Source organism: Lynx rufus, unplaced genomic scaffold, assembly GCF_022079265.1.
Source record: "Lynx rufus isolate CCGP_SWC_20201006 ecotype Redwood Valley unplaced genomic scaffold, mLynRuf1.p SCAF_17, whole genome shotgun sequence".
Lineage (NCBI taxonomy): Eukaryota > Metazoa > Chordata > Mammalia > Carnivora > Felidae > Lynx > Lynx rufus.
In genome coordinates, this window is record NW_025814831.1 from 28504858 (window position 1) to 28525240 (window position 20383).

General features: G+C 45.5%; 1 protein-coding gene across 1 annotated transcript; it reads right to left on the reverse strand.

The window, feature by feature from the left end:
- Nucleotides 1–372: 372 nt before the first annotated feature.
- Nucleotides 373–19593, reverse strand: DLST (dihydrolipoamide S-succinyltransferase). Its single transcript, XM_047080354.1, has 15 exons — nt 19493–19593; nt 18890–18923; nt 16010–16058; nt 13101–13156; nt 12898–12972; nt 12614–12669; nt 11915–12026; nt 10229–10384; nt 9786–9862; nt 8811–8908; nt 4700–4830; nt 3226–3299; nt 2844–2927; nt 2260–2427; nt 373–1291 (listed from the first exon to the last, which is right to left on the reverse strand). The coding sequence occupies exons 1-15, from the start codon at nt 19553–19555 to the stop codon at nt 1157–1159; spliced, it is 1368 nt and encodes a 455-aa protein (XP_046936310.1). The 5' UTR covers nt 19556–19593; the 3' UTR covers nt 373–1156.
- Nucleotides 19594–20383: the final 790 nt, after the last annotated feature.

Below are 20383 nucleotides of genomic sequence, written 5' to 3' on the forward strand. Positions count from 1 at the left end.
ATACAAAGCGATGAAGCCCAGTGGCTTTCATGACAAGATGTATTTAAACTAGCTCCAAGCAATTCCAATGATTGCGTCCAGACCCAACAGGCAACACCACCTCACAGGTGACACTGCCTGTCTCCCCACCGTGTATTAGCATCTTGGGGCTGGTTTCCACACAGTCCAACCTCCTCCAGACCTGTGTTCTGCAGAAGAGCTAAGGCCCTGCTCCCCAAGGGCCATGATACAGAGAAACAGCTGCCTCTTCAGGCCAAGTGCTTACACCAATGGCATTTACAAGCTCAAATCAATCTGAGCCAGTCCACAGGAAGCCCCCTCACCCCAGTCTCACCTGGCTCCAGCCCTGTGACCACGTCTCGTCCCACTGCCATGATGTGCTAGAATCTGTTCTAAATGACAATGCGTTAGAATGGTTCCGAGCAGCCTGGAAAGGTTGGCACAATCACAGCTGTGTGTTACTGTGCCAAAACGGGGCTACGATGGCGGGTGACGGCAAGCCTGTCTCTTCTACAACATACGCCTCGGGGGGGAGGAGTCTGCCCTCTCCCCGCTCCTACCCAGATCCCCTGGCCTGCGCTTCCTGAACGAGGTAGAAGAGGCATCTTGAAGTCAATGAGAGTGGAGAATAAAGGTGTCATTTAAGCAGCAAAGCAGCACCTCTTGGCCTGTGGTTGATGCCTCCACACAGGTGGAATCGAGTGAGAATGTGCACAGCCAGGACAGACGCTGCTCTGAGCTTGGGAGACACCATCCCCTCCTAGCCCAGAACAGACTTTCAAAAGATACAAACTTGATCACATGGTCCCCAGTGGTTTCCCTATTGTAGTACACTGGCACAGGGGAGAAGCAAAATCATCTCTGCACAAGACTAATGGGAGAAAGGCAGGAAATATTAATGAGCATCCATTAAGGCGCTCTCTCCCTCAAGCCTAAAGAAGATATTCGAGTGTAAGAGAAGGGTGCACAGAAGGGGAGAGCCTGGCAGAATACCAAGAAGAGACCTGTGGCTGCTGGTTACATAGTGCCCTGGTTTCCTTGCTTGAGGCCAACAACATGTGCCTGACACCAGGCCAACCTGGGACCCGTGAGGGGACAGGGAGAAGACTGGTTTTCAGTTCCTGCAAGGTTGGTGCGTAGGGTACGTGGCTTCCTCCTAAAGGTCCAGGAGGAGGACTCTGGGATCTTCTACCGCTGCCTTGATTTTGCGGAGAAAAGTTACCGCCTCTCTGCCATCGATCAGCCGATGATCATAGGTCAGTGCCACATACATCATGGGCCGCACCTCCACCTGCAGGGAGGAGAAGTTGACAGGTTTGTCTGCAGCAGAGCAGAGGAGGCCCCACTGGAAGTGGGGTGATGAGAAAGCATAGTCCACAGAGAAGTTTCCGGTTCCAGAGCTTTTCCCGTTGTTGCCTCTGGATACTTAGAATATTTTCAAAAACCAAGGCCCACCCTTAGTGCAAAGCTCCCCGACTCAAGAAAGTTTAACCAAGAAAACAAGTGCCTTTTAAAAATATGCTCTGCCCTTTCATTCATCTGTCATCTGAAGAAAAAGTGTGTCCTTAAATTCTAGCAGCCTGAAGTTTCTTCTTTAGGGTTACAATTTTAAAAAGTAACCAGAGATCCTTAAATGCTCTGAAATTGTATGCCAAGTTGCTTGTGTGAGCATTTTCAAGGGAGAAGACCTAGGATTTTTGGATTCACAAAAGGGAGTTAGTGACCCAGAAAGGTACTAAACACATGAATCCGAGGAAGTATTTTCCTACCAATGTATCTTCTAGGCCAGCTCAAGACCTTTGACTTCATTCCCTGAACTCCCAGAGAACCACTAAACCTTCATACAACCCGGCAGCTCACAGACTCTCCATTGCTGTTCTCTGGTTCCCGGGGCAGGGACCATGCTTCCAACTGTACCCTTACTCCCCACAGCACCTAGAGAATGGAGCTTGCTGACCATTCCAGATGAAGGGGCAAGCCTTCTTCAGCACCATGGTCCTCACACTTTAATGCATGTCAGAATCACCTGCAGCTTCTGCTTCATCACGTCTGGGAAAGGGTCCAAGAATTTGCATTTCTAACAAGTTCCCAAATGCTGCTGATGCACACACCACAATTTGAGGATCAGTGCTCTAGCTGTTAATCAGAAACTAAGAATGGAACTTACGTCTGAAACTGCAGTGAATCTTTTATAATGAGCAGTTAGATTCCCTCTCCTCATCATCTAGCTGCTAGGGCATTAGCAGGGATGGTTCCTACCTTGCCTCCCACAGCCACTGGCCTATCAAAGATGCCATGCATGCCCAGGATGGCCGACTGAGGGGGGTTGATGATGGGCGTTCCGAAGAGCGAGCCGAAAACACCTCCGTTGCTAATGGTGAAAGTACCACCATCCATATCTTCAATAGCAAGTTCATTCTTTCGAGCCTAAAAAATGAAGATTTAATAATTGAACTGGAAGTGAGACCCAGCTTTCTTTACCTAAAGGGAGTCCAGAAGGCTCCCATCTGAGATCAACAGTCCGAGTTCTAGCTATTGTTCAGCTGAGACGCCTGTGGCCAGGGTTCCACCAGAGGAAAGGTACGATGCCTCGAGGACCTTTTTCTTCTTCAGCAGGCCTCCTCCTCTGATAAGGGTATCTCCTGATACAAGAGCACGCTGAGCTCTGCCAGATGGCTATACATAAGCTCCTGGGACGACTGCCATTCTCGGGCTCGGCACTCCTTAGGGAGCAAAGTGAGGCTCCACCTCCCCGAGCACTGCCCACTGGGGAGCCCGGCCTTCTCCAGTCCTTCCTCCCCGACCTGCCCAGCAGCTGGCACACATGCTGCTTTTCACTGTACCTTCTCTCCCAGTTCACTGATGGCTCGCTCAATATCTGCATAATTCATAGCTTCCACGTTCCTGATGACGGGAACCACCAGACCCTGATGAGAGTGAAAAGCTGTTTTCAGTTGCAAATTAATAGTACCCTTTATGACTCCTTTGATTCAAGTTTATGGTCTCCCTTCCCCATTGAGTATCTTAATTACTCCATGTGACTAAGAGTCTTAAAATATTTAGGCTTCACATCAAGAGAAAAGGATGTGGTGTGGTCAAAGTAGGTTACTCTTTCACTAACTCCCTGCTGAAAAGACAGGATTATAAAAATGTTCTCTCCCGAAGGGCCCGTTTCATACAGACAGAGTCCAAGACCAGAGCCTCCCCCCTCTTTCCCCAACATACCCGTGGGGTGGCTACCGCAACACTGATGTCAATATAATCCCTATACACCACCTCTTTGGCTGCGTCGTCAATCACTACGAGAGAGAACACACGTTACATACAACTCCCCAAGCCTAGGCTAATATGGAAATAACTGCATTAATAGGGTAAAAATCCGCACTGCTTGGTACACTGTTGGCTGAGCCGCCTGAAAACCACACCACAGGCAGCAGACCCCTCTTACTCCAGCTGTAACCAATGTGCCAACCCATCGATCGTAACATCTCCCGAGTGACCCTGACCACACGAGTGTCCGTTTTGGGGGGAGCCCTCAGAAGGGCTCAATACACCGGCTCACATGGGATAGGTATGCACTATAGGCTTCTTTTTCACCAGCTCTGCCCAAGCCCTCCCTTAACAGACAAGGGCTGGGATTTACAAAGTGCTCCCAGAAAGGCAAATTAGCAAAAGGAGGGGTGGGCGGGCCGCTGGTTCCACCGCCTACTCTCGCAAGAGGTGAGGGAGTCCTCTTTCTAGGAGGCTCGGGAGGAAGCAGGATAGTGGAAAATAGCAAACTGGCAGCTGAAAAATCTAGGTCTAGGGCTGAGAAAACACAAGTTTGGGAATCTTTTCCATAGCAAGTCTATGGTGTTGTTAGAAAACCACCAAGGAAAAGCATGTAACGTGAGAAAGAGGCCAAGAGAACTCTGAGAATTGCCTACATGTCCGGGCAGGCAGAAGAAAGGGATGGAGAGCCAATCAGGAAAGCATGAGAGGAATGGAACAAACAAGGAGGGACACATCTGGGCAAAGCAAAGACGCCCCTCTACCTACCTAAAAGTACACCACTCAATGAAAGGGACTAGGGTTTCTATTTCTAGATTTTTAGGGACCCTTAGCACTGCTGAGGATTGCAAAAGTGTCACTATCCCCTCTCCAATCTTCCGGGGAACAGAGAAGCATCTCAATAGGAAAGAACTGCTTGTTAGATCAACATTGCAATGACGTAGGTGAGCAGAAAGTAAGGAAAATGAGCACCAAGTCCACGAAAGAGGGGCCAAGCCCAAGGCCTACCAGTGAGGTTCAGTGACCAGAAACCAAAGGTCACCCTGGAACCTATGCCAAGTGTGATAGGCCACAAGATGCCAGGGCCCGTGGGAAGGCTGGTGCTAGACAGAACATAAGCTTCCACCCTGACATGAGAAGCCTGGAAAACTGGGCTTGCTCAGAACTGCCTGGTGGCAGAGCAGTTGCCAAACTATGAACTGGGAGGAGAAACCATTCTGTCCAGCTTGGGGGAGCGGGGGAGGCGGAAATAATCATGACACCAATTCAGGAGGGTGAACCAAGAAGTCTCTGGGGAAAGACACTCATGTTTTCACAGGTATGAAAGAGTCTTGGTCTGTTGGCCCCCATCTTTCCGTGTGTGTGGGAGCAGTCTGTGTTCCTGCCACATCTCCCAGGACCTCTTGGGGTCCGGCCACCACAAACTCACCTGCATTTACAACAGGCTGCTCCTGCAAGGCAAAGGCTGAGGCCTTCACAAATGCCGACATGAAGCCTAGTTTGAGGTTATGTTTCTTCAGAAAAGCATCTTTGTGCCGAGCCCTCATCTCCTGGATGTTACTGCAAAAACACATCACAAAACACAATGACCACAAAGCCTTTATTTTGATTTCATACCAGCTTCTAACTCCGTGTACACAACTGGGTAAACATTTTTCCCTTACTCTGGACCATCTACCTAAGTTCAAGTTTTGAAATAGTCCAGCGGAGGTCAACATAATAACCTTGTTCCTTTACAAAACCTGGAATCAAAAGAATCAGTCCAGTCTTTAAGGTAGGTTAAGTCCCTTATGGGGCTCCTTCCTGTTCCAGAAATCAGAAATTTCAGTGACAGGTAATATGATCAAGAGATCACGCAGCATACCAACATCCTTGACTGGATAAGAACATGATTTCTAGCTACACTAAAATCATGAGCTCTCTACTCTGAAGAAAAATTGTTTTAAGCATAAACACAGTCTATAAAATAAATAATATTCTTTTTGTTACAATTATGTCCCCAAAATCCACAACAAACTTGATTATGACTTCCTTGTGACCTTCTTTCAGTCTCCTAAATAATGAAAACAAAAAAACAAAACAAAAACAAAAACCTCCACAGGTGTTTGGGCTCCATGTGAGCAAAAGCATCCATGACTATATACGGTCAGGTAGAGTCCAGTGTCCTCTTAGGCTCATGGGAAAGGCAATAGATTTCTTCTTCACCCCCCAGAGTTAGCAGTTCCATATACTTGTTCCTTCAAACAGGTGCTAACACCCACCACATGAAAGGGACAAGGCTGGACATCAAGATACAAATATAATAAAGACATAGCCCTTGCCCTTAATATCAGTTTAATGGATGTGGTTTCCTTGGTATTTAGAAAACTGGAGATGTGTGGACCTAAGTTTTTAGAGTACAAGCAGCAGGGCCTTCTGAGAAGCCTTTACAACATAAACAGGCTTTGTTCATTTAGGACTGATTTCTCCATAGATGTGTACCACATACATACCGCAGTTAGTGGGAAATGATTTTCCCATTATTTTGTTGCAGAAACCTCAATATTTATCGGAATACAGTTCCATGATGGAAATTGAATTGAACTTTATCTCAAGCCTAAAACGCTCAGTTTTCCCTTTCTCCCTATAATGGCCTAATTTGACATTAGCACCAAAGAAGACGGTATAACTTTAACTCCCTCTTCAGACTGTTTGCCTTTGAAAAAGGAAGTTTTCCTAGGGGGCCTGATTGGGTTTAAATGTTTGTTTTCCTGAGTCTAACCTTATTTAGTGCTAGAATTACCACCCTAAAGACATTACTGGTTCCCAAGACACAAGAGCTGCAGAAGAGGGAAAGAGATGTGATAAACATCTCTGCTCTCAAACCTGCCCAAATGCTATTGTCTGGTCATTAAGCAGTTTCTATTTCAGAGCTCTGCCCTTGGAGGCAGGGGCTGGGACAACAGGGTAGAGGAGAAGGCCTCAGAAAGGCCCCTCATGGGTAGCTGATCAGCACAAGACCCAAAGGGCACTCGATCTAAACCACATTACTGACTGCAGTGAGACCCCAGGCCACTGTTAAGTGACACCTCGATTAGCTGCTGAAAGGTGATCCAGCTACTGCACTTACCTTCCCATCAAAGCTGTTGGGCCAACTGCATCTTTCAAGGCCACAAATATTTACATGTTTTGTCTTAAGGAATTAGGTAGAATTTCAAAGTCCAATTCAATTTGTGTACAATCTGGCCCTAATGCACTGAAACATAAGCTGCAGCCTTTGTGATTCATTAGTTAAGGCCCTTCCCTGTGTCCTACGGATAGGAAGGAGAGAAATCTTTTGCTTGAATGATATCCAGTCTTTGTAGGAAGCTTCACGACAGAATGGAAAACATCTAGTGAAATAAGCCACAGAGCCCTACTCTGGGAACAATGCCACAGCGCACTGTCAATACATCACTCCCTTCTCTATGTTTTTCAGATCCCTTCAAAAGAAAACAACTTCCCCTAATGAAAAGTAGGTTAGTAAACACTTAGAATAAAAAGCAGCAAAGACATGACCTGAAGACTTCATGGTTTTCCTCCTGAATTAAATATAAACTTTTACCCCTGGCATTCAAAACATTCCAAAGTATGGATCCGACTTCCTTTCCCATTCTTTCCCACACATTCCTGACATCAGGTATTTCTCAAATGTATCCTGTACTTCCTGTGTCAGGTCCACATTGTTTGTTTACAACATCTGGAATGACCCTCCCCCCAATATTACTTGTGTCAAAATGCTAGCTGATCTGAAGACCTATTAAAAATCTCTTTCCTGGGGCGCCTGGCTGGCTCAACTGGTGGAGTATACAACTCTCGATCTCAGGGTTGTGAATTCAAGCCCCACATGGGGTAGAGATTAAAATTATACATATATAGGGGCGCCTGGGTGGCGCAGTCGGTTAAGCGTCCGACTTCAGCCAGGTCACGATCTCGCGGTCCGTGAGTTCGAGCCCCGCATCGGGCTCTGGGCTGATGGCTCAGAGCCTGGAGCCTGTTTCCAATTCTGTGTCTCCCTCTCTCTCTGCCCCTCCCCCGTTCATGCTTTGTCTCTCTCTGGCCCAAAAATAAATAAACGTTGAAAAAAAAATTATATATATATATTATATACATATATATTTTATATATATATTATATATATTTTATTATATATATATAATATATATATTTTAAGTTTACTTATTTTGAGAGAGCTAGCAAGAGCGAGCACACGGGAGGGAGGGGCAGAGAGAGAGAGACACAAAGAATCCCAAACAGGCTCTTCACTGTCAGCACAGAGCCTGATGCAGGGCTTGAACTCACAAACCATGAGGTTGTGACCTGAGCCGAAATCAAGAGTCAAGTGCTCAGCTGACTGAGCTCCAGGTGCCCCCACCAAAAATAAAATCTTAAAAAAAAAATCTCAGGGCCACCTGGGTGGCTCAGTCAGTTAAGTGTTTGACTTTGGCTCAAGTCATGATCTCATGGTTTGTGGGTTTGAGCCCTGCATCAGGCTCTGTGCTGATAGCTCAGAGCCTGGAGCCTGCTTCGGATTCTGTCTCCCTCTCTCTCTCTCTCTCTCTGCCCCTCCCCTGTTCATGCTCCGTCTCAAAAATAAACATTAAAAAAAAAAAAAAATCTTTCCTCCAAGTATTGCCTGACCCTCCCCACCTCATCTCTGCCCTATACCTCAAAAACAAATACTCTCATTCTCTCCACCACATAGTTTTTGTACTCTTCTGATGCTTCTTTTTCTAGATTTTACTTTGTGTTTATCTAAACCACATGGTAAGCTCTAAAAGGGTAGGGCTCTTTTTCCCTTATCCTTGTATGCTCTTCAAATACAGTATAGCATCTTGTACACAGTAAGTGCTCAAATACTGCAAAATTTAACACATTGTCTTCCCCACAGTGCTGACACTTGTATACATCAAAACCTTGAAGAAAATGGGTGAGTCAACAGCTCACCATAGAAATGGTTATATTAAATTGTCCCTTTGGTTATCATTCTGAGGTTTTTACTTTAAAAACAAAACAAAAACTTGCTTTTCATTTCTTTATCAAAGCTGGTAAAGGTGAAAGCAAAGACGAGCCTATGCCTTTCTACCACCCAGTCTGAGTTGCCTAGAAGTGCACTTAAGGAGCGGTCGCTGTGAGAAAGCAGCAGGGTGCAGCGCCCTGGCTCTGAGCGTGAGTCAAGTGGCTCTTTGTCTCCAGGGTAGGCCTAGACATAAGCCTCACTGGCATGGTTGCCCTATCTCTACTTGGCAACTCAACACCAGTTATCAGGTCATCAGAGTTTAACACCATCATCAGCCTCATTTATCAGACGTCACAAGATTCAGGTATAAAAGGCCCAGTTTTTTAAGTCACAGAGGCAGGCAATTAGAGAATGAAACTGATGGGTTACTTCTTGTGTCAGTCAACAAACAGTGCAAAGGGATCCCTCTTCTTGCTGTTAGTTTTGGAATCAGCACTAGGTAGGGGCTGGGGCAAGTTCAAGTGTTCTCCAAGGAAAAGGAGATAGGGATTAGAGCGCTCACCTCATGTCGATCTCATTGAACGTAGTTAGCATCGCACACGTATTCTGGGCCTCCTTCAGACGCTGAGCAATGCGCTGCCGCATCCTATTCATTTTCTCCTGAAAGTGGGACAAGTGTTGACAACTTGGTCTCTCTGGATCAAGCCCTCCCCACTCGGTCCAAGGGAGCACTCAGCTTACAAGGACTGGATGGTCAAGGACTATAGTAATAAAGCACAAGAGCTCCAGGCTTTCTCTTGCCTGTGGTGGCTTTGTTCCTCTGAGCAAGAATGAGAGGAGACCCAGAGAAAAACTACTCACTCAGATGTGCCTGCATTTGACCAAGAATGGAGGCTCAGGAAATGGTTTGATTTAAAAACCAAAACCAATTTATGAAAAGGAAGAGTGTGGTGTAGGGCTAGCCAGCCCAAGAATCACGACAGAATGGGCAATTTCTGGTGATAAAGACTTGCATGAGAATAGCTACTGTGGAATGGAAACTCACAAGCAACAAACTTTGAGGCGACAGTATTTTTAGGAGGTATTCTCAGGCAGGGGAACCCACACTCTTGACCATACTTCCTTGAGGTTTTATGTCCACCCCTAGTAGCTACTATTACTATGTAGCCTTCAGCTAAGCGTCCCTGAGGGGCAGGAACAGAGCTCACCAAACCACCTCTCTACAGTGTGTGTTACTGTGGGAGGGAGGGCGCACATCAGTAAGCTCCCGTCTCCTGCAAATATTTCACTCAACCAAGGCGTTTCAGCGGTAGCACAACACAGTGGGGAAAAAAACCACTGGACAAGTAAATGTTCAGAAGACTTTAGGTTTTATCTAGTCCTATCAATTGACTGTTATGTGACTGTGAATACATCACTTCCTAAACTCAGTTTCCATGAGCTGTCGGCCATTCAAAGGTAGGCACCACAGGGCCTGCACTCCACTAATCTCAACACTGCCCCTGCCTCTTCCTGGAAGTGGTCCCCAGAGGCTTACCCGATGTTCTGAACGCAGACCTTTGCCAGCTCCTGGCTCAGCTACTGGAGGGGCAGCAGTGGGTTTTACTGCAGACACTGAAAATGAAGGGAAGGTACAGCTGCATCAGAAAATCAGAATAACATTTACTAAGTGGCAGTGCTTTCATACTGTATTGTCCCTTAATCCTGAAGATATTCTGAGGTGTACTAGGACCATTCCCACTTCACAAGTGAATGATCTGCTCAGAGAAGTTAAGTAACTACCCTAAGGTCACATAGCTGTAAACAAAAAGCTGGGATCCAAATCCAGGTCTTCTGATACAAAGTCTACAGTTCCTTCTACAAAGCAGTCAACAGAGCCTGTTCAGAGCCATTAGTCTCAGATTCTGCCCTATGAGGGAACATGACATTAGATGAGATGTTCTTCTCCCACACAGAGACACGTGGGAGGTGAAGGCTTACCCGGTTTGCTAGCGAGAGGTTGTGAGGGTGAGGGCACTGGTGGCATCTGAGTGGGTATGGATGCTGCAGGGGGAGGAGGAACTGCCGATGCTGTAGGCTCTGCTTTTGGGGCTGCAGCAGCAGGAGCTTCTGGTGGCTTGGCCTTAGCAGGAGCAGCTGAAAAACAAAAACAGAGGCCATTGGCGTTGTCTGGAACGAAAAGCAACCAAATCAGACACTAAGCAAGGTTGAGCAGCGAAAGCTCTATCTCGAATCACTTGACACATTCTACCTGGGCATCTGCCATATATACAAGGCAGTATGAAATGCACACAATGATATGAGGCCCTATCCTTCCATTTCCCAGCGCTCCTGGATGTCCTACATTACATAACTGACTTAATTCAGCTGCCTTCCTGATTTCACATGTATTGACTGCTGGTCAAATTTAGCAAGTACTTTCACAGCACCTACTAAGCCTATGGCAATATAAACTTCCAAGCAAAAGAAATCCAGGCAATTGAAGATGCTAGCTAATACAAATACATGAAAGCAACACATTTCTAGTTACAGGAATACTGACAGTCTCATCTTCTACTTTAACATCACGTGTGGAAGAATACTCCGAACTATTAAAAAATAAAAGTCTAAAATAAAGGCTCACTCAGACTTAAAGAGTTCAGAGCGTTTCATCTAGCATAATGCTCATAAATCAATAAGGTGGCCAAACCATAAACTCACAACTTTAAATTAAATGTGTATTTTGAGTTTATCCAACTGTACACATCTGGTTTCATATGTAAATTAGAAGAACATTCTTTTCAAGGAACGATAAAGAGATAGAATTCTTCAACTGGAAGAATCGATCTTCTTCCCTAGCCTTCTACCACACATTATCTCAGCCTGGTCTCAGCCTGATTAATCTCAAGGATGTAATGTACCATCCCTCTACTTAACTATATTGTTAACGAGAAAGAAATAGACGTTAGCAGTCACAGCATTTAACAAAGAATCAGAAAACCAGTTATTTTCTTTTCTAACCCCTCATACTGACTGTAAGGTCCCATATAATTCATTTTCTTGTTTCTCATTTCTTCCCAAGGGAAAGAGCAACCCTCCCTACAAATGTTATGAGAAAACACAGGTGGAAAAAACACACTGAATTCTCCAGAATGGACATCATGAAATATTATTTCTTCTCACTTTAGTAGAGCAGTGGCTCTCAGCCCTGGCTTTGTATCAGAATCACTTGGAGAGCATTAAAAACACCCAAAAACAAACTATAATAGCCAGGATCTGTTAACACAGATTTCATATATCAGAATCCCTGGACCATGGAGTCTAGGCATTTGTCTTATTTTAAAACCCCCATGTGATTCTGGTGCCAGGGCTGGGGAGAAGGAAAAAAAAAAAAAAATCACTATCTTTAGAATCTTCTTCATTCTATTATATGTTTAAGAAAAGGTCCAGCATAAGAAAATACACAGAAAGAAGAGTTATTACAAGTTTTTTTTTTTTTAAATACCCCTTTCTTCTAGAACTTGATATTTAAAGTGCCCACTATATAAATATCACCTTAGTCCCTCAACTAACAGCAGCCGGAATGCCAAATAGTCTTTGAGGTATCAAGGAATTAGTACATTATGCTCAGCCCCAATTCCAAGGGGGGAACACTGGAGACCTTGACAACCAGGAGAACTTCTTTACCGCCAGTTTTCCTGAGCGTGAAAAGAGGAGTGCCTCCTTCTACTTTTCCCCCATCAGGTACCAAAAGCGCTTCAATCACGCCATTTGCTGGTGATGGGACCTGCACAGATGTCTGGAAAACAAGGACAGATGGGGAAAGAGTTCAAATTTTTACTCAGCATTAGAAATTTAATTGTCTAGAATCTCCAATATGAGTCACAACAGTTGCAAAACAGATATACAAGACTCTGCACATAGAAACACCAAGGCCACACTCTCAGAGTAATGAAGTCAATGCTATTGTGAAGATTCACCCTTTGTCCTTTCACAGAAACATTAAAGCAATATTCAGTTAATGTGTTTCCAAGTGATACAAAAAAAAAAAAAAAAAAAAAAAATCCAAACATCTCATGCCCAAGCACAAGTGCAGGAACACATAAGTGCAGGAACACATGTGTGCACCACCACCCCCTCCCCCCACCACACACAAAACTAAAGCCACTAACCTACGTAATACATATACTGAGAACAATCCAAAAATAAACTTTTAAGACTTTTTTTCTTTTTAATGAGCTATTCCAACACTTTAACAATGGAGGTTAAAGCAAGTTAAAAATTATCTTTAAACAACAATTAAGTCCCTGTTTTTTTTTTTTTTAATTAGGTTAATAAACCAAGGGGGAGAGCATGAAAGATTACACTAATATAGGACAAGCCTACCTTGTCAGTTTCAATCTCACAAACCACTTCATCTTCTGCAACAGTGTCTCCAACAGCTGAAAAGACAGTCAAAGGCTGCCTGTTAAGTGGGAAGGACTCTAGTAGCCACAAAAATCCCTTTTGATAGGTGTGTTAAAAGACCCTTTTCCTATAGGGTCAGGAAAAATTACACTGCACGTAATAAGAAGAAAGGAGCCCAATTACTGAGGCAGGGAGAGGGGGAGGGCAATGACAACTTTATAAAGCATTTAAACTTAAGAAACGAGTAAGGCCTGAAATCTTACCTTTCTCCCACCTAACATCTCCCTCTGTGACAGATTCTGCAAACGCTGGGGTTTTGACTGTAATCACATCATCCTCTAGGAAAAGAGCAAAAAAGAAAAATCACATGGATTCCATATATTTCCGTTTTAATTAAACTCCATTGTTGCTCTTCCCATTAAAACGCCATTCCCAAGCAGGCAGGGAATTGAAGGCTGGTACTTACTGCACACAGCTGTAGTTCTGAAGAAGCGAACACTGAAGACACTACTGTTGTTAATACTACAGAAAAAACATAAAAAAAGTAAGCTCCTTTAGCAGGTGAACCACTCACATCTTAGTCTAGAAAAGGCACCATGGATCACTTTTCCTTTAAATCAGTGATTCTCAGCCAGGGGTGTCCATCAGTGTCACCTAGGGGAACTTTTTCAAAGCATACGTGTCCAGGTCCCATCCCCAGAGATTATGACTCAGCAGGTCTATGGCAGAGCCCAGATGATTTGGGTGCCCTAAGAAGTAAGCTCCTCGGGTGAGTCCAGAACCCTGTGCTGAAGTGAAACGTCAGGTCTCACAAAATAGAGCCTTACATTTGGTTCAGCGAAGGAAAAGATAAGCATCTTGGTCCTTTGCACACCCACCAAAAGGAACTGGCTTCCTGATTAGGTTTTTTCTTAACCAAATCCACCTAAGATAAAGTACGTGCCATTGCGCCACAAACAATGAAATTTTTGTCTGCAGGATTACAGACCGAGATCAGATAAAGCAGCAAGATGACACAGTTAACTCGGTATTAAAACAAGATGTTATGGGCCATGGGTGGGGGCAGGGGCAGAACCACCAAAAAAGTCCTAAGATATCTCTTAGTCTGTTCTCCTGCTAGGAGGCAGCACACTGGTCCATTCTGGACCCACTCAAGAAGAACCTCAAAAGACCAAGGTATTTTCCAATATGGCACTAACTTCATATAATGTAAACTAGAGAATGAGATCACCTTATATGCACGAAAGCAATAAGAGTGGTTAACTTTAGAGAGTGGGACATGTAGATATATATGGTATCCATGGTTATCTGTTAACACACATATACACTTGGGGAGAATGACTAGGACCGATGGGGACTTTCACTTTCTACACTTCAGGACCGTTTGAATATTCTACAACAAGCACCTTTATGATACGAAAAACAGATTTAAGTTGCCTTTTGTTTTTATTTATTTACTTATTTTAATATTTATCATTGAGAGAGAGAGAGAGAGAGAAAGAGAGAGAGAGAGAGTCAGAGCACGAATAGGGGAGGGGCAGAGAGAGAGGGAGACACAGAATCTGAAGCAGGCTCCAGGCTGAGCTGTCAGCACAGAGCCTGACATGGGGCTCGAACTCACAGACCATGAGATGACCTGGACCAAAGTTGGACACTTAACCGACTGAGCCACCCAGGCGCCCCTAAGTTGCCTTTTGACATTTCTACTTTTGTAATGTCAAAATAACTGTAAGATCTATGTGGAATCAAGAGGAAAATGTATGTTATTTTTTGAAAAAGCACAGAACACAAAGTGATCTGCATAAAGTCTATAACCATGTGTAAGCACACGTTCACGGGACAGAACTGGTGGGTAATGTGCAACTGCAGAGACTGCTCCGTGAGAACACTCAAGAACCTGGAGCACTGGCTGTCTCCAGGAAAAGGAACTTGGTGGCACTGCAAGACCACTTCTGAATCATGAAAAATCAAAATGTTTTATGATGAAAGGATTTTTAAAATAAAGTGGGTACCTTATTCACAGAAAACAGACAAAAGACAACACAAAAACAGTTATAAGGTGATCTCACCCCTGAAATTTTAGTGTTTTTTTGAAAAACCATTTACTTTCAGACGGTAATTTGTTGTATATATTGCATAGAAATTTGTGGTTGTTCCAATTTTCATTTAAATTGTAGATGAAGGGCATCTAGGTGGCTTAGTTGGTTAAGTGTCTGACTCTTGGTTTCGGCTCAGGTCATGATCTCACGGTTTGTAAGATTGAGTCGCATGTCGGGCTCTCAGCTTATGGTGTGGAGCCTGCTTGGGATTCCCTCTCTCTCCACCTGTCCATCCCTCCCCTGCTCATGCTCTCTTAAAAAAAAGAAACAAAATGTATTATATGTTCACTGTAGAATATTTGGAAACAGCAAAAAAAAGTACAGTAAAAATACAGAACCATTTTATAACCTGCGTTCTCCCACTTATCATAGTGTGAACGTGTTAACATGACAGCTTAACCAACCCCGTGTTGTTTGCCCATTTTGAGAGAAATCTGGGTATACCAGGAGTTCTTTAGTATAGATTCTTAGAAATGGAATTGCTAGATCAAAAAATACACAGTTCAAAGACTCATGAATGTCAACTGCCCTCCAAAAAAACCTCAGAAATTCATTCTTTTAGTACTAAGTGCATCATTTTCTCAATTGAAAAGAAAATCCCATTGTGATGCATGGTGAAGAAGGAACTAATCTGCTGACCCTTCATTTTAAAGACTCTCCCTAGACAGAAAGTAGCTTGATAGCTGTTTAACCGATAACTAGAGAGCATCCTCTTACCACCACCCTGAAAATACTTGGAATGAAAAGTGGCATTAAGCAACATTCATAAGCAGAAGTTAATCTGAAACACACATGGGTGGCCTTTCCCAAACTGCATTACGCAATAATAGCATTCCCTCCGAAGCAAAGTCCCAGGCCTCAACTGACTAGTCTTTTGCTTTTACTGTTTCAAAAATGAATACTATGCTACCAAGAGGATGCTCTAAATCTCCACAATAAATGTTAACCTCCAGCCCTTCGGCAGCATCTGTATCCAACCAGAATACTTATGGGTACCCTTGTATATTTATTCCCATAAAGAGAGGGTTCCAATTTCACTTTCTTTATAATCTAAACACCTGAGGACAACCACACTCTCGGGCCAGCACTGGACATGAGGCTGAAGCTCAAGGTATATCACACATCATAAATCAACAACAAGATTAGGTCTAGAGACTCAACATAACCACCTTGATAGCTAGGCTTCGAAGCCAGTGAAGAAAGCAGATGGTCAAATTTAGAACTAGAGTCTTAAATACCCTGTGGTCACACATTTGTGCTCCCCAGTGATACTTACACAATCTTCCTGCTGTCAGGGTAACCTGGTCCCTGACATAAGGAGACCCCTGCAAGAAACAAAACAACTCTTAACCAACAACTCTTATCTTATACAGGTTACCTGCTGGGAATGGAAAAGTCTGTTCACCTCCTAATGCTGAGATAGAGCAAGATCAAATGTAGGCACCAATACAATCTTTATCAAAAGAGTCCTGCTTCTCAATGGCAGAGAGCAACAGGTATGTGGGGTTGAGAGTGGGTATATGTTTGAAGAGGAAAGGGGAGAATTCTAAGGGCAAAGCTGGAAGTAGTTTTATCATCTTATTTACCTTAAAATTCATAAACTTCCATTATCCTTACATATTTTCACAATAAAACCTCCCTACTCCCCAAGTGTTCAAATATAACTGAAGCTTGAGAAAGACACATAATGGCTTCTCTTGTGACTACACATAGCCTAATCTGAGAAGCAGTGGGAATGTTTGGTCTGGGTTTCTGTTTCCCTGGTTACTTATAATGCATGAAACTGGAAATCTTACTACCCAAACTCTAGTAGCAAAGACTGGGCTACTTTAGGTTCAGGGTCTCCAGTTTGCCCCAGTACCAAGCAAATCACTGTCCCTCATTTCAGTTTATTGTCTTCCTGTGATCTCCCTGAGGTCTTCCCCTCTGGTCAGACTCAACAAGGCTGGAGCCCCTTTCTGCCCCACCAGTTGTCCTTATCACAGATAACGGCACTTCCCCAACTGACAACTAGTTACTACAGTACAGCTGCCTCCCCTAACAAATTCTTTCATAGCTCTTATTTCCTTCAGATCTATTAACAATTCTTTCCAAACCATGGGCTCAGGAGACACCAAATGGGAAACAGCACTCTCTTGTGCCCCCTCCTCCCCCAAATCTCCAAGGTTTCAGAGTCAAGTAAGTCACTTCTCTGTTCAGCAGTCAATGCCTCTGCGGTACAAATCCCAAGTACAGCATATCTTTGAGCTAGAACAACCAACAGCTCATACAGAGTTTTGGAACCCTGAGTCCAATTTAGAGTTCATCCTATAGCAAGTCTCATTTATACAGTGCTTTAGGGTTTACCAAAAGCTTTCACAGGGGCACGTGGATGGCTCAGTTGGTTGAGCCATCAGAGCAATCTGACTCTTGATTTTGACTCAGATCGTAATCCCAGGGTCATGGGATTGAGCCCCGCATCTGGCTCCTCACTATGCATGGAGGCTGCTTAACATTCTCTCGCTTTCTGCCCCCTCCCCTTCTCATGCTAATTTAAAAAAAAAAAAAAAAAAAAGCTTTCACATAAATGACTTCATTTTGATTTTCATGTCTCACACCTCCCTGAAGTAGAACGACCGTCTGTCATTATTCCCATTTCATACATAAGTAGGGTTTCTGGAGGTTTAAGTAACTAGCCCAAGGTGAAGCCTTGGGACACAACGCAAACCCCAAGTACAAGGTTCTTTCCATTGTCCTGCCAGTCTATAAATGGGGAAAATGTTTACTTTTGGGATTCCTAGTGTAAAAGAATATTTATTGTTGAGAGTCCACTACAAGCTCACTCTGCTAGGTGCCTCTGTTCTCAGGACTCTTAGGATGAAGTCCAAAAACTTTACACATCCCTGAACTGTACAGCCCTCCCTATCTTTGCAGCCAGCCAGACTTCCTTTCCATTTCTGTGACCGGGTAAGTCCCTTCCTGCCTGAAAACCTTTGCACAAGCAATTCCCTTTGCCTGTAATATTGTTCTCTTGGCCAACTGCTATGTATTCTTTAAGACTTGGCCTAAATGTCACTTCTTCTGGGAAGCCTTTAGTGACATTCTCACCACACTCTCCACCTTCCCAAGCTGGGCTACATCCCACCCTTTCATTACACCCTAGACTTCTAGTTCATAGTCATCACGATGTAATTGTGTCCTTGTGTGTGCATAAATGCATATTTGCTGTCTCTCCAGCTAGCCCTTAAGATTCTGGAGGGTATCCCTGTCACCTAGCACAGTGCCTGGCATGTAGTAAGAACTCAATAATTCATCTGTTGAGCACATGAGTAAGCGATGACATGATGGGTTAAGAGTTGAGGCTGAGGAGTCAGGTAGACCTGGCTTGACCAATAGTTGGCCTAGTGACCTTGGTGAAGGCACTTACCCCTTCTTGGGTTATGCATTTGTAAAAGAGAATACCTCTTTTATTGTTTCTTGATGATTAACTGCAAAATGTGCAGAAAGCACTCAGAACAATGCCTGGCACACAGAAAGCTCACAATAGGATCAACCCATTCAACAAACATTTATGCCAGGCATATAAAAAATTACTGGGATAAAACCTAAATTCCTTCCAATAGTCCACACACCATCTTCTATCTCAGACCATTCCCTCCCTTAACCAAAATTCTCTGGCTAAATCACCTTTTTTTTCCCAGTGCCAAAACACTGCCAAGCTCTTCCCTTCCTCATGGTCTCTGTACATGCTATTCCCTTTCCTTCTCCTCGTCTTCACTGAACTGGCCTCTGTCACACCCTCTGGGTTGCAGCTTTAATGTCCCCTACTAAAGAGGGCCCTTCTGTCCACCTTCATTTGTTTCCTTCTCGGCGCATGACCAAAATTCATGATCCCTCATTTGCTTAGCAATTTACACTGTCTTTTCTCCTAGATTGTAAGTTCCAGAAGGGCAAGAACTGTCAGCTGCTGCATCCCTAGGGAGCACCTAGAACAGGCAGGGGAAACTCAGTAACTATGTGCTAAATGAATAAACGATAGCTGTTCTTATTAAATAGTACTTTGTTTCACTCCTATATATCTGAACATCATGTGGAGAAACATTAGCACCCCGGTTTCCTCACTTACTGCTCTGCCCAGGAGAAAAGCATGTTAGGTGAAGACAAGGGCACAACTTACCAGGCAGGGAACGTCTCCCTAGAGGGCAGTTCCCCTGTTGAGAAAGAAGACATTATCGACGTCACCCAAGATGAAAGGAGGGAAGAAACAGCTTTTTCTTTTAAGTGCAGACTCAAAGCTGCCCGGGTGCTAGTGACAGGTGAATCTCATGACTCCAAAAGGCAAATGCAACAACCAGGGCTCTCAGTCCCAGCCGGGCCTGACAAACTATCTCAACTTCCCACCGGGGCTGAACACCCACTGACTAACGGGAGAGAGGGGGCGGGCCCCGGATCCCGTCTGGACTCCGCCGCGCCTCCTCCCAAACTCTGAGTCTCGTGTCGGGACGGGCGCGGCTCTGGGAGGCTCCTCAGCCCCGGCGCGGAGGGTGGGGCGCAGCCGGGGACGGGGCGCCGGCTGCCTGGGGAAAGCTGGGGGCCGCTGGGCTCTGCAAGACGCCCCAGAGAGCAGCTGCGGCCCCGGGCCGCCCAGTCCGCGGCCTCCGCGTCCCGGTGCCCTTGGTGCCCGGCTTGACCGGCGCGCCGCGCCCAAGCTTCCCAGGCTGCCCCTCGGCCCGCCGGCGCGTTTCTCATCCGCCGGGGCCCTGGCCCGGCCGGACCGTACCTTCTGAAAAGCAGACAACGAGCGGCTGAACGCCCGAGACACGCAGCGTGACCGGGACAGCATCGCGGCGGCGGCGGAGCCGAGGGCGGGCGGACACCGGATATAGGGCCCGGCAACAACCGGAAGCGGGGCGGGCCACGGTACCTGCCGCCCGGGGAGGGGTGTTCGGAGCGAACCACTGGCGGGTGGGGGGAACCGACGGGCAGCGCGGACCAGCCCCGGCCTCAGCCCACCTGTCAGCGCCAGGGAGCCTACGGCGGTGGGGCGCTCTTGGAGCCCGCTGCACTGCCTGCCGGCCTGGGTCGGTCCTCCCGGGGCACCTACGACTGTCCGGAGACCAGGCCGCTCCCGGAGTCCCGCCCTCCCCGACCTTTCCTCAGAGCTGGCCCCGAGCTTGGCGCCAGTCTCTCCTGGGACCCCGGGACACCGCGCCTTTCCACCTCTGCACTACCGGCAAAGAGAAGGAGGCTGGCATGGGCTTTGAACTCGGACCTTGGCAGACACGCCTGCCCTATCTTACACTTGAGTGGCCTTGGGCAGGTGGCATTGCTTCCTGAGCCTCGGGTTCCTCAGATATATATAAAAAAGCAAGAGTCACTTCCCGGCCTCCCTAACCCCAGAACAAAGAAGCAGCCCCAAGGAACCTCTAAAGGTTCCCACTGCCCTTTTACCAGACGAAGATCAGCAAGTAGCCTTACTTCTGCAACATCTCCTGATCTTCCCTCGTCCTGCTCAAATTCTCTCCAAGCTAATTGTAACCCCATACATCCTATGCATTTTGGAGGTGGTTCCTTAGTCACTCTATCCCTAGAATACAAACCACGAAATGAGGGACCTTGTCTGTCTTGTTCACTGCTGTATCTCAGCACTTGGAGCAGAGATTGGCATAGG

Coding starts and splice junctions, on each gene's coding strand:
- DLST (XM_047080354.1), bottom strand. CDS start 19,555: ATGCTGTCCCGGTCACGCTGCGTGTCTCGGGCGTTCAGCCGCTCGTTG. Junction 9,863..10,228: donor ACCTCTCGCTAGCAAACCGG/GTAAGCCTTCAC, acceptor CTTCATTTTCAG/TGTCTGCAGTAAAACCCACT. Junction 3,300..4,699: donor GCAGCCTGTTGTAAATGCAG/GTGAGTTTGTGG, acceptor TCTCTCTCGTAG/TGATTGACGACGCAGCCAAA.